The sequence below is a fragment of the Typha angustifolia genome, chromosome 15 (assembly GCF_048772165.1).
Source record: "Typha angustifolia cultivar Huaian chromosome 15, ASM4877216v1, whole genome shotgun sequence".
Classification (NCBI taxonomy): domain Eukaryota; kingdom Viridiplantae; phylum Streptophyta; class Magnoliopsida; order Poales; family Typhaceae; genus Typha; species Typha angustifolia.
Genome location: NC_133253.1, coordinates 15,435,298 through 15,446,266, shown reverse-complemented (window position 1 = coordinate 15,446,266; position 10,969 = coordinate 15,435,298). Strand labels below are relative to the sequence as shown.

The 10,969-nt window shown below is 36.6% G+C and overlaps 1 protein-coding gene across 2 annotated transcripts; it reads left to right on the top strand.

Annotated features, from left to right (window-relative positions):
* The first annotated feature begins 3,652 nt into the window (after positions 1-3,652).
* LOC140778323 (RNA-binding KH domain-containing protein RCF3-like) lies at positions 3,653-10,520 on the top strand. Of its 2 annotated transcripts, XM_073122976.1 has the most exons (9): positions 3,653-3,789; positions 4,892-5,604; positions 5,784-6,227; positions 7,399-7,653; positions 7,891-8,008; positions 8,096-8,199; positions 9,849-9,931; positions 10,007-10,118; positions 10,195-10,520. In XM_073122976.1, the coding sequence occupies exons 2-9, from the start codon at positions 4,900-4,902 to the stop codon at positions 10,336-10,338; spliced, it is 1,965 nt and encodes a 654-aa protein (XP_072979077.1). In that variant the 5' UTR covers positions 3,653-3,789; positions 4,892-4,899; the 3' UTR covers positions 10,339-10,520. The 2 variants fall into 2 exon arrangements, with proteins under 2 accessions (XP_072979077.1, XP_072979075.1); XM_073122974.1 differs by having other exon boundaries at positions 7,891-8,199.
* Positions 10,521-10,969: the final 449 nt, after the last annotated feature.

Here is a 10,969-nt window from a genome sequence, read left to right as displayed (position 1 = left end):
TTAAGCGAGACTGGATGTTGGTTGTGACAACAAATGGCCATGCTGCTGTTACTTGATAATTTAGTGCTCTCTCTCCATCTCATTTATTTATTTTTTATCTGAGGGGTGAAAACTGATCAAATAGTGGTCAACTTATATTTGAATTCATATTTCTACTGTCGATTAATGTTAAATTGATAGCAAAAAATTTCTGTTGATGCAGATAGGATACAAATTAGATTTTAAATGATTATAGATATAGATCGAATATGAACTGAATCTTTAATGAATTTAGATATTAATTGAAAAAAAAGACATAAAATACTCTAAAAAGATAAGTGTTTAAGTATTTTTTTCTCTTCATATCAATGTAACCCAAAAGTAAATAGTAGGTAGGATCTAAAATATATTCACTCTATTGTTCAGCTAATTAACCGACAAGACTTGTTGGCATATTACATACACACATGAGCATCTTCATTTAGTCATTCGGTACATCTTAAAGTAAAAGAAACTATGAAGTAAAATGAACTGAAAAATAAAAAACTGTCTTATGAACTAAAAGAAGGAACATGAAGCAAACCATTTCCTTTCCACAAAATAAAAAGGAAAGAAAAGAAATGGTAAATTGGGATCGGTAATTACATCAAGTACAAACAAAATATCATCTTTTCCACTCTTTCTCTTCCTCTTTCCCTCTCTCTTCTCATGCAAGTCCTGCCTTCATGTTACCTTCTGTAATTGGGACATTAACAGCAATACTTGTTAGCCTTCAGGGAAGTTGAGTTGATGCCGCTCCAGCTCCGCCCTGTTCATCTCCATGACTAGCATGGTCTGCCCACTTCCTCCATTCAGCGGGAGATAGAGGCAGATAAAAGAGGTGGTTAGTGGAGACATTATTTATGAGTTAGATTAAATTGGGTTAGTGGTCAGATTAGGTCGAATCGTGTTGACTTAACTATGGCAAATAGATATTCGATATTTGTATCTAGATTTGTCAATTTACATTTATTCGTATTTAGGTATGTATAATTTCTCATGATGCTATCCTAACCCATATCTAGATATAAAAACCAGATGAGTCGGATTAAATCCGACTCATTTTTCACCCCTTAGTTTTAGATATGTCCTTGTATTTTTCTAAAACATTCAAATGACACCTCATTGATAATTTTGACTTGTTAATTTTAGGATAAAGAAAATAAAAGTATGTTACAACTATTTGTATTTAAAAAACACTGTTGTTAAAGTTTACTAACAAACTTTGACGCATGATGGAGTCTCCTTCGCTTCGCATATGGCAAAGACTCTCTGCTAGGGTTTGAGGAGGAGCTAACTCCACCTCCTCTCTTCTCTATCTCTCATTTTCTCTCTCCCTCTCCATCTTCGTCTCTGTCTCCCTTCCTCTGAACCGCACAATAGGTTTAGGAGGGAAAATATCATTTTGATATAGTTCATTTGCTAATTTCATAGGCTATGCTATTTCTTTCTCTTCCGCTTTCCTCTCTTTTTTGCCCAAAGAATTTGTTGTCCCCTTTTCTAACCTTAAGTTCGTCATCTTCTTGTACTTTTGCCCTCATGTAGGTTGAGATTAGTTGAGGATTTTGAAGATGGCTTGAGAATTTGCCTTTTACTATGGTAGAGGATCTTCTTCTATGATTTCATGGTGTATTTTCCTTTGTACCCTGCTTGGATGAAGAATAAGAGGGGAGAGAAAAGATAGTTTGGGCAAAAATTTTAGGGATGAAAGAGATGGAGTGAGAAAAAGGGCTCTAATGATCACTTTTTTCTCTTAAAAAATAGAAAGAAATGGAAGAAAGATTATTTTTTTAATATAATTTCTTCTCTTCTTAGCTCTCTTATTTTCTTCTCTTCCTTTTCTTTTATTGTGTATTACGCTGTGATACCACCTTTTGGAGAACTAGTCACAGAATTACATGCAACTCACAATGTGTTTTTAAATATTGTAAATGTGTAAAAGTGTCTAGAATATTTATTATATGAGTATATGCACAAGTCCTACGAAGGTTTATGAAAAAATTTAAGAGAAAAATAAATTTTTAGAAAGTGGTTTTAACGATTCAAGACATAAAATTTAATACAATATATTAGAAGAGTGGTTCAAACAACTCCATAAATGGAAATGGAGAAAAATCAATTTTGACTATTGGGTGTTTAAATACACTTATTGGTGTTTAAATGCACTTATGGGATTAGTAATATTCAATAAATAATAACTGAATGCACTTACATAATTTTATTTTTCTATTGACTCTGCGAACAACTTTTTAGAGCTATTAGGAGAAATTTAGATAGATGTATAAAAGATGGTTTTAAACTAACGATAGGGCATGTCTTCTATTATCTTTGGAGCAACTTGAACATTTTGAATATGTTTTTACATATCTCATATTCTAAGATCTTGAAGAATTTTGTCTCTAAAGTTATTAAGAGGTCGTTTGGTTTCTTGTATTTAGAAATATATGTGTATTAAGAGATACATTTTTTTTAATATTATATCTAGAGAAACGAATGACTAGCTTAGTTGATTGTATTTCATAAGGCTCTATTTGTTAAATACATATTTGATTAGTTATATTTTATAATGACGCATTTAGTAAACAAATATTTAATTAGAGGAGAATATAAAAGAGGAGAGGAAATATGAGTTAGGGTTGAGAATGAAAATGAGAGGGGATAAGAGAGTTAGGTTGGAACTAAAATGACAAGAAAAATAAGGATCAAGTTGGGAAGGCTATTGCATGACTACATCCATTTAATCCTAGTGGATACTAAAATACTGCATATGAATTTAATTAGTTTTTTAAAATACTATTTATTAGACTTGGTGCACCAAACTAAATAATAAGTTTTTGAATAAATACTACATTTATAAACACAACATTAATCTCAAAGTCCTTAATTAAACAACTCCTGAGATGGAAGTATTAATCTCAAAGTCACTGAGGTTGGAACCAATTATGAAAAATAATACATCATAAGTTTGGACAAGCAAGATCTTACAAATCTAGAGGCTTTGACCTTCAAGAGCCTATTTGGACAGGTAAAGAAGGCTTTGACCTTCGTAGGCTTCTCTATATCTCTGCCTTTTGAGATCTGGAGGTAGTGGAGGATCTCCTTCCAGTCATCCTTTTAGATGTCTTTTGATAATTTCTCTACATTAATCAGCCTTAATACTCCTCCTTCCCCACTCTTATATCTTCCTCTTTCTTTGAATAAAACTTAATTCGACTCTGCCCACTTTTCTCAAAATTGAACTTTAAAACTTTATTAGGTTTTGGCAGATTAGATGCAGGTTTTGACGAATCGAGTTTAAGCTAATAAAATCCAAACAATGAAAGGTAGAAATAAGTATATGTAGCCAACTCGATCGGTTTTGACGACATCTTTCGTAGGCTTGGCTCGACCCGACCAATTATTATACATTTTTATAATTAATAAAATCAAATTATATATTGCCTGAGAGTCTCTGACCTTTTAGCAGAATTTTGTAAAGCCTATTTGATCTTTATCTGCTCTTTATCAGGTTAACGGGTCGGGTCTAAATAGGCCGGGCTTGGATCCGCAGTACCTAAAACTACACTGGGTCGGGCTTGAGCCTGTTACAAAATAATCGGGCTTCGAATTAGGCCCGACCCGACGGTTGCGCAAGTCTACTGAAAAAGCGAAAGTCGACCTAAACCCTAATCTCCAAGTCGGTTCGTGCCTTCCTCCTCTTCATCTCTCTCGTCGGCGAAATCGACGACGACGGTGGTGACGGTGGTCGGCGAACTCGACGGCGGCGGTAAGGTTAGTACTCTTGCTCTCTCTATGTCACTCCGACTCTTTCCCTCGTGCAATCTCTCCCTCAATCACTCACTCTCTCTCGCTCTCGGACTCCGCCTCATCCACCCGCCCCCGCTACCGCCATCATTCTCTTCCTCTCCTATGCTTCTTATAAGATGTGCTTACATCTTATTCTCTGCAACATTGCCACCTCAACCACCGCCGCTTGCCCAACTCCCCCCGCCCCTCCCCGCAGCCACAATCTGCACAGTGCGCGCGCACTGCACATCAATTTTAAAAGCGTAGAATCTGTAGATCAGTGTGAAATTTTGAATTAATAGATAATTACTTATCATTTACCGATTATGTTGCTGTAGATTTAAGTCATAATTACTGATTAGTAATTACTATCGTAATTGATACAATAGTAATTGACAATTATGTTACTGGGAGTTGTAATTATCATTTATAGAGTAATGCAAACTATACTAGTATACATTATATATCATATATAATTGTTTCTATTTGTATATTAAAATGTTTGACTGCATAGGTGGCGGCATATTATCTCAACACTATGCTGTGGGGTGACAGGCTGACCTCCTGCATACCGCTAGCACTTTTCAAAACATTGTTGCTGTGTACTCTTCAAATTAAATCAGTTATGCAAGATCTACCATGACACTGTAAACTGGCTTTTCATATCCTAATCTCTCAATTTAATGAAGAAGTTTCCATTAGGAGGAGTTGAATGTATGAAAGTGATCCTAAATAGTTCAAATTCATGGGTCATCATTGTTGTTGCGGCTGTTGTAGTCCTAACGAACGATCCACTGATTCTTTTTTCAATAAATTATCTTTCTAAGAATTAAGGCTTCAATCTAGATTGGAGCATGCTGGAACTAAATTTAATATGATATGTTTTTTCTTGCTTATGTGTTGGTAGATTGATCAATACTTAAGATGCATAGATGCATGCATATTTTCTGAGATTTAACCTCTTTTCTAGGCTCTCTCCCCCCCCTCCCTCACCCCCCTCCCTCACCCCCCTCCCCTGTGGGAATTTATGCAATTTGGCACTCATTCCATTCTTTTTATTACCACTTTTCTCTTGGTGTTCCCACAGATAGAGAGATGGCTTTTCAGTTGACACCTTCAAAGCGACCTTTTGAGCGGAATCCTTTAGAACCCAATGGACGGGGCAAGTGGCAAAAGACCACAGGTGCGCTTGCACAACAGAGTCAGCTGAAAGTACCACCAGGCACTATCGTTTTCCGTGTTCTTTGTCCTGCATCCAAGTCTGGAAGTGTGATTGGTAAAGGTGGTGGTATTGTTGCAAAAATTCGACAAGAAACTGGTGCGAAAGTCAGACTTGAGGAAATTGTACCTGGATCAGAAGAGAGAGTGGTTGTTATAACTGGTTCGGAGAAAGATGCGGAAGTTAGCAATGAACAGAGTAAGGAAAAAGATGAAGGTGTTAGTGCTGCTGGAGATGGTGATAATGACAAGGAAAGTGATGAGAGCAATGATGATAAAGAGGATGCTTCTGCCACAGCCAGTCCAAAATCGGAGAAGGGAACATCATCAGCAATAAAGGCTCTTTTGCTTGTTTTTGAGAGAATTGTTGAGGGTGAAGAAGGGAATGATGGTGGAGATGAAGTTATCGAGAAATCTTCTGTTTCTTTCAGATTATTAGTGCTATCTAACCAAGTTGGTTGCCTTTTAGGGAAAGGTGGAAGTGTAATAAAGCAAATGTCAGCCGACAGTGGTTCTCAGATACGAATACTTCCTAGAGATAAACTTCCTTTATGTGCTTCACCCAATGATGAAATAGTTCAGGTAAGAAATTTCTCTCTATACTGCTTCTTGGTAGCTGAACATCTAATTTTTTTTACTATCGTTGTTTTTCATACAATGTGTTTGTATTTCAAATATTCAATGACAGCATTTCTGTAATCCATCTTTATTTTATGTTATTGCTGGTGAATATTTTTTTTCTCTGCTGCTTTTTGCTGCAGATCACGGGAGGCATTGAGTCAGTTAAGAAAGCTCTACATTCGGTTGCTCAGCAACTACTGGATAACCCACCTCGTGATCGTGATTCCTATCTTGCAACAAATCCTTCTGGTTCATCATCTCATCCATTTAGTTCTGCTCCAAGGGTAGATGGTATACCACCCATGAACTATCATCATCCTATTCATGGGCAACCTTTTCCCACTAGACCTTATGACATTGCTGATGCTCCACCTTTTCCAAAGTTCCATGAAGGTGTTGCTCCTCAAGTTGCCCCAGAGCTACTCACATATCGGTTATTGTGTTCCAATGAAAAGGTTGGAAGTGTGATAGGAAAGGGTGGAAGCATTATTAGGTCTCTTCAGATTGAAACAGGTTGTGAGATAAAAGTTCTTGAGACTGCCCCAGAGTCGGAGGATCGCATTATAGTTATATCTGGTCGTGCGGTAATTATTTTATCCTTTTCTTTTTACTGCAGTCGGGAGATCAAATATATTCTCTTTATTTGTTGTTTTTTTTCCTTTATTTCCTTTTCATATGCTTCTTTTCATTATGCTGTTAGGCATTTACATGTTGCAAAAATAGGATGGGAATTAATATCTTCAAATACTTTATTCCTTTCCTTACTCTTTTGTTGTGAATCTTAAAACACAAGATGAAATCAGTGATCATTGCAGCTACCATGATTTTCAGATAGCCCAGAATTTGTCTAAATCAATATGTGGAGTGGCACAAAAAACAATTTTGACCGTGTTCTCTTTTCCTTTTACAGAAAATTAGTCATATGGCCTTCATTTGAGTTATCTATAAATTGAGTAAGGTAGCAAGTAAGCAACAAGGTGAAAGGTAGACCTACATGAACATAGGCCATTCTCCTATCTCTTAAATGAAAATTCCAAGGGATACAGGTTTATACCCTCATAAAAAGGCTAATGAGATGATTCATACGGGGAACGCTCCTCCCAGAGGAACTTGCAATTTGATTTGATCAATTTCTCTAACTTACATAAAAACTCTCTTGAGGGCCTATGTTGGCCCCTTTGTAATTGAATAACTGTTTCTCTAAATACTTCACTGATTATACTTTCTTTGTGCCATCTTCAGTAAGGAGGCTGTGCACATATTCCTTCTTCAATAACTGTTGTTCTAAATACTTCACTGATTATACTTTCTTAGTGCCATCTTCAGTGAGGAGGTTGTGCACATATTCCCTCTTCGATCCTGCACTGGTTGGAGCCTTGTGCATTGAGATAACATTTTCTGTTGTAATTTCTTAGTGTCATGATAAGAGTCAAGAATCAATCATTGCATTCTTTTCAAGGTGCTGGTAACAAGTGCAATAAATTCCCCTTTAAGTTTTAATATACTTATGCAGGTGTGAAAAAAATGGTGGTTGTTATTCCACTTGTTTATCATCAATCAGTTGGAAATGGGATATTGCGTACCAATAGGTTGTTAGTTAACATGGATATTGTGCCAAACAACATTCTTCTTTTACATAGTTCTTAGAACTTTGAAGTACTCATGCGACCTAATCTGTTACCTTATTGTGATTAATTTTTCATGGTGGAATCAGGGAAACTGACCCATGTATCTAATTTCTCTTTGTATTTTTAGCACCCAAGTGATAGGATCTCTCCAGTACAGAATGGAGTTTTTCTTGTGCAGCACAGGATAGTGATGGCTACACCTGATCATAAAGGGAGCAGCGTAATAGCTAGAGTTCTAGTTGCTTCAAACCAAACTGGTTGTCTTCTTGGTAAAGGAGGTGCAGTAATAGCAGAAATGAGGAAGCTTTCTGGAGCTCACATTCGCATATTGGGTAAAGGTCAGATCCCGCAATGTGTGCAGGAAAATGATGAAGTAGTTCAGGTGTGTTCTTTATTTGTTGGCTATTTTGAAATGATATATTGATATGCATGTTTGCAAATGTTGATACTCTTCTTTGCTGGCTCCCCTCCTTTTCCCACGAATATATAACAGAAATTAAAAGAAAAAAGAATGAAAAAGAAAAAAAGAAGAAAATATGCACGAAATAGTTTTGCTATTTCATTTTATCTGTTTAGGAGGTAAAAACAGTGACTTGGCATTTGAAACTTTTCTCTGCAGATAACTGGTGACTTTGAGGCCGTTCAGGAAGCTCTCCTTCAAATAACTACAAGATTAAGGCATCATTTTTTCCGGGATAAGATGCCGGCCGTTAACCCTAATATGCATCCTTTTTTCGGTGAGCAAGTCCCTCCCTTTGGTCCATACATAGGAAGGCAGGATTCACCTCCAAGGCTATTCTCTCATTTTCCTTCATTTCCAAAAGATTCTCTTGGTCGTCCCTTTGAGGAAAGATCTGCCTTTGCTCACCCAATGCATGGGTCTGGTGTTCCTCATGGTATGGAAAGAATGGCACCCTGGGGACCTCAGGTATCAAGCAATCCCATTTTTAATACAAATAAAAGAGATCTCTTAGGTTGTATAGATTATCAATATTTGTAAGTTTACTGAATCCTCCCTGATCATTATGCTAACCTAGTAAATAATGAGGGAATGTTATCAACGAAATTATAATCACCATTTGTTTAATATAATTATCACCTGTACACTCTTTCCAATGGATAAATTTATGAAACTAGATTTCCTTTTGTGGTATGGTTGTTGATATTCTTTAAATCTTTACAAGATTGAGAGATTACTTCTCTGCCTATACTTCTCTAACCAGAGAAGCATAAGCTCCTATCCAAATCCAAAGATTTAAGTTTTGCAGCAAGCTACCTGTAATATGAAACAAGAATGGGTTTTGTTCTTGGTCATCTCCACCATGCGCAGAAATTAATATGGCTGCTTGGGCTTTGTTCATAGGGAAAGGTTAAGGGAACGAGTCTATTAGGTCAAATTTCATCCTTAATTTGACCAACAAACCATATCCAAAATCCAAAATTTAACTAGTTAAGATACTCCTAAGTTTTGGATTTTGATCTGTTTTGGAGTTCAATCATGCCTGAACCTGACCTGAAGAGTCAATTACGAGTTTATGAAAGTAATGGATCCTTGTTCGGTTTCAGGGGTCGGATCAAGCCCAAGCCTCGACCTTATACACTCATCTTCTTCTCTCCTTATGCATATACGTCACCACTTGAAAGATGAAACTCTAGCCTGAGAAAATAAACCTATTTCCATCTCCCCCTGTATTTTGCAGCTTGGTCTCCTCTCTTAGTTTGCCTTTTCCTGCATTTGCTTTGATGGTGGCACCACACTAGTGCCAAGTAGCACAAGCCGTCCCGTCCGATACGTATTGTATTAGCATATCTGAGCACTTGTGTCATGATCCATAAATCCTTGTAGTACATATTATGTTGTCTAAAAGTTTCCTCTAGGCATCAGCATGTGGGGTGACTCAGATAAATGCATCTCTTCTGGTTGGTAGGATATGAGTGTATATAAGTTGGTGGTGATTGAGCTTGTCTAATGCATTTTGATGGTCTGATATGTAAGGTTAAATTTTTGGTATTATTGTCTATTACAGTCAGTCTGGATAATGGTAGTTTCATTTTATGTTGAACTATAGGAGAGCAGTGCTCACAATTGACATCATATAATCTTTTCATTCTGTTAAACATGTAACATATACAGTTATCATTGGTACAAAATGGCAGCACTTAAAGAAAAGTTTTTCTTCAAAATTCCCTATGTAATCTATCATATATTCTTTTAGTTTTCAGTTCAAATATCAGTTAGTTTTTTTGCTATGTTTTGAAGTTCTTTAATCCCTGGGATGGAGGGACTGCTGTATGAAGTAGCTAGATATTTCTGTTGTACTTTGAGTCATTTGTTTTTGTTTATTTCAAGTGACATAGACATCCAATTAAAAAAAAAAAAATCAAATGATGATTATTAAGCAGGCACCCATTAGACTGCTTTTTTACTCTTTTCTTTTTGTTTTTGGTTCTTTTCTAGGCAGCCTTATTTAGGTTATCTAGATGCATCAAGTGTATAATTATGTGTGTTCTTGCTTAATCCTATGAATAAGCTGCCTAACGAGATTGCTTTTCTTTTTCCTTCATGCTAATTGCTAGGGTATGAGGGAAGCTGGCGGTCCCATGGCTATGGCTGATTTTGCAGGACCACCACCACCACCACGAAGACATGGATTTCCAGGGTTTGCTTTTTCCCTCACTATTCTTTTATTATTTTCTAAGTTCATTTTTAGTTTACTGCTGTGTTGTTTTTGCAGTGGAAGTCAGCCAGCTATTATTACAAATACAACTGTAGATGTGGTTGTTCCGCGATCTCTTGTACCTTCATTATATGGAGAGGATGGCGGCTGCTTAAGAAGAATCCGCGAGGTTTGCCAGAATATACATGCTTAGTTATTTGTTGCATGCATTTTTGATAGCTACATAATTAAACATCTGATCTCAGATCTCAGAGGCTAAAATTACGATCACCGAACCTAGACCAGAAGCTACGGAGACTGTGATTATAATATCTGGAACACCTGAGCAAACACATGCTGCCCAAAGTCTTCTTCAAGCTTTTGTCCTTAGTGAATCAGGTGCCCCTTGATGCGAACCAATGGAAATGTGATGCTCTTTTTGCTCCAATCCCTTGTTCTGCATCTAAACTCTTGTTCTTGTGAGGGTGGTCCTATTGTGTAATCATAAGTGATGTCTTACTTCTATTTAATGCCATTTTAGAGCTTGAGATGGCTTAAGATATTCTATCTAATCTTCGCAATTCATTTTTCTGCGCTGTGTCTGCCCCAGGTTGAAGGATAAGATACCGAAGAGCGCGATGCCTTGGAAATATTACTAGGTTCTTTCAAAATATCGTCAGATACTAGATCTTTGAAGAAGAATTAATTATATTCTCATTCGAAATGTCAATTCCAATCTACTAGTTTGTAAACCACATCTTACATCCCATGAGCTTCAGAGAATGAGAACCAGAAATTTGAATGAAAAAAAAAAACATTGCAATTCTTCTAGGACCAAGTTCTAGCTATGACAAGCAACTTACTTGCATAAAGGTTGTCTATTTGGACATTCTTGCTGGTGGTGGTTGGATATCATCTTTCCGTAACTAAGAAATCAATTTGTACTCTGGGTTTGTCGCCATCTTCATTAGACTTGTTTCTGGTACTAGTGTTGGATCTTGTTGATGTATATCTATCATCAATTTTGTCCTGCAGTTGTAC

What these genes read in the sequence shown, in the direction of transcription:
- LOC140778323 (XM_073122974.1), top strand. Translation starts at nt 4,900, where the DNA reads ATGGCTTTTCAGTTGACACCTTCAAAGCGACCTTTTGAGCGGAATCCT. An exon ending in TAGTTATATCTGGTCGTGCG is followed by an intron (nt 6,228 to 7,398) that starts GTAATTATTTTA and finishes TTGTATTTTTAG; the next exon opens with CACCCAAGTGATAGGATCTC. An exon ending in CGAAGACATGGATTTCCAGG is followed by an intron (nt 9,932 to 10,006) that starts GTTTGCTTTTTC and finishes TTGTTTTTGCAG; the next exon opens with TGGAAGTCAGCCAGCTATTA.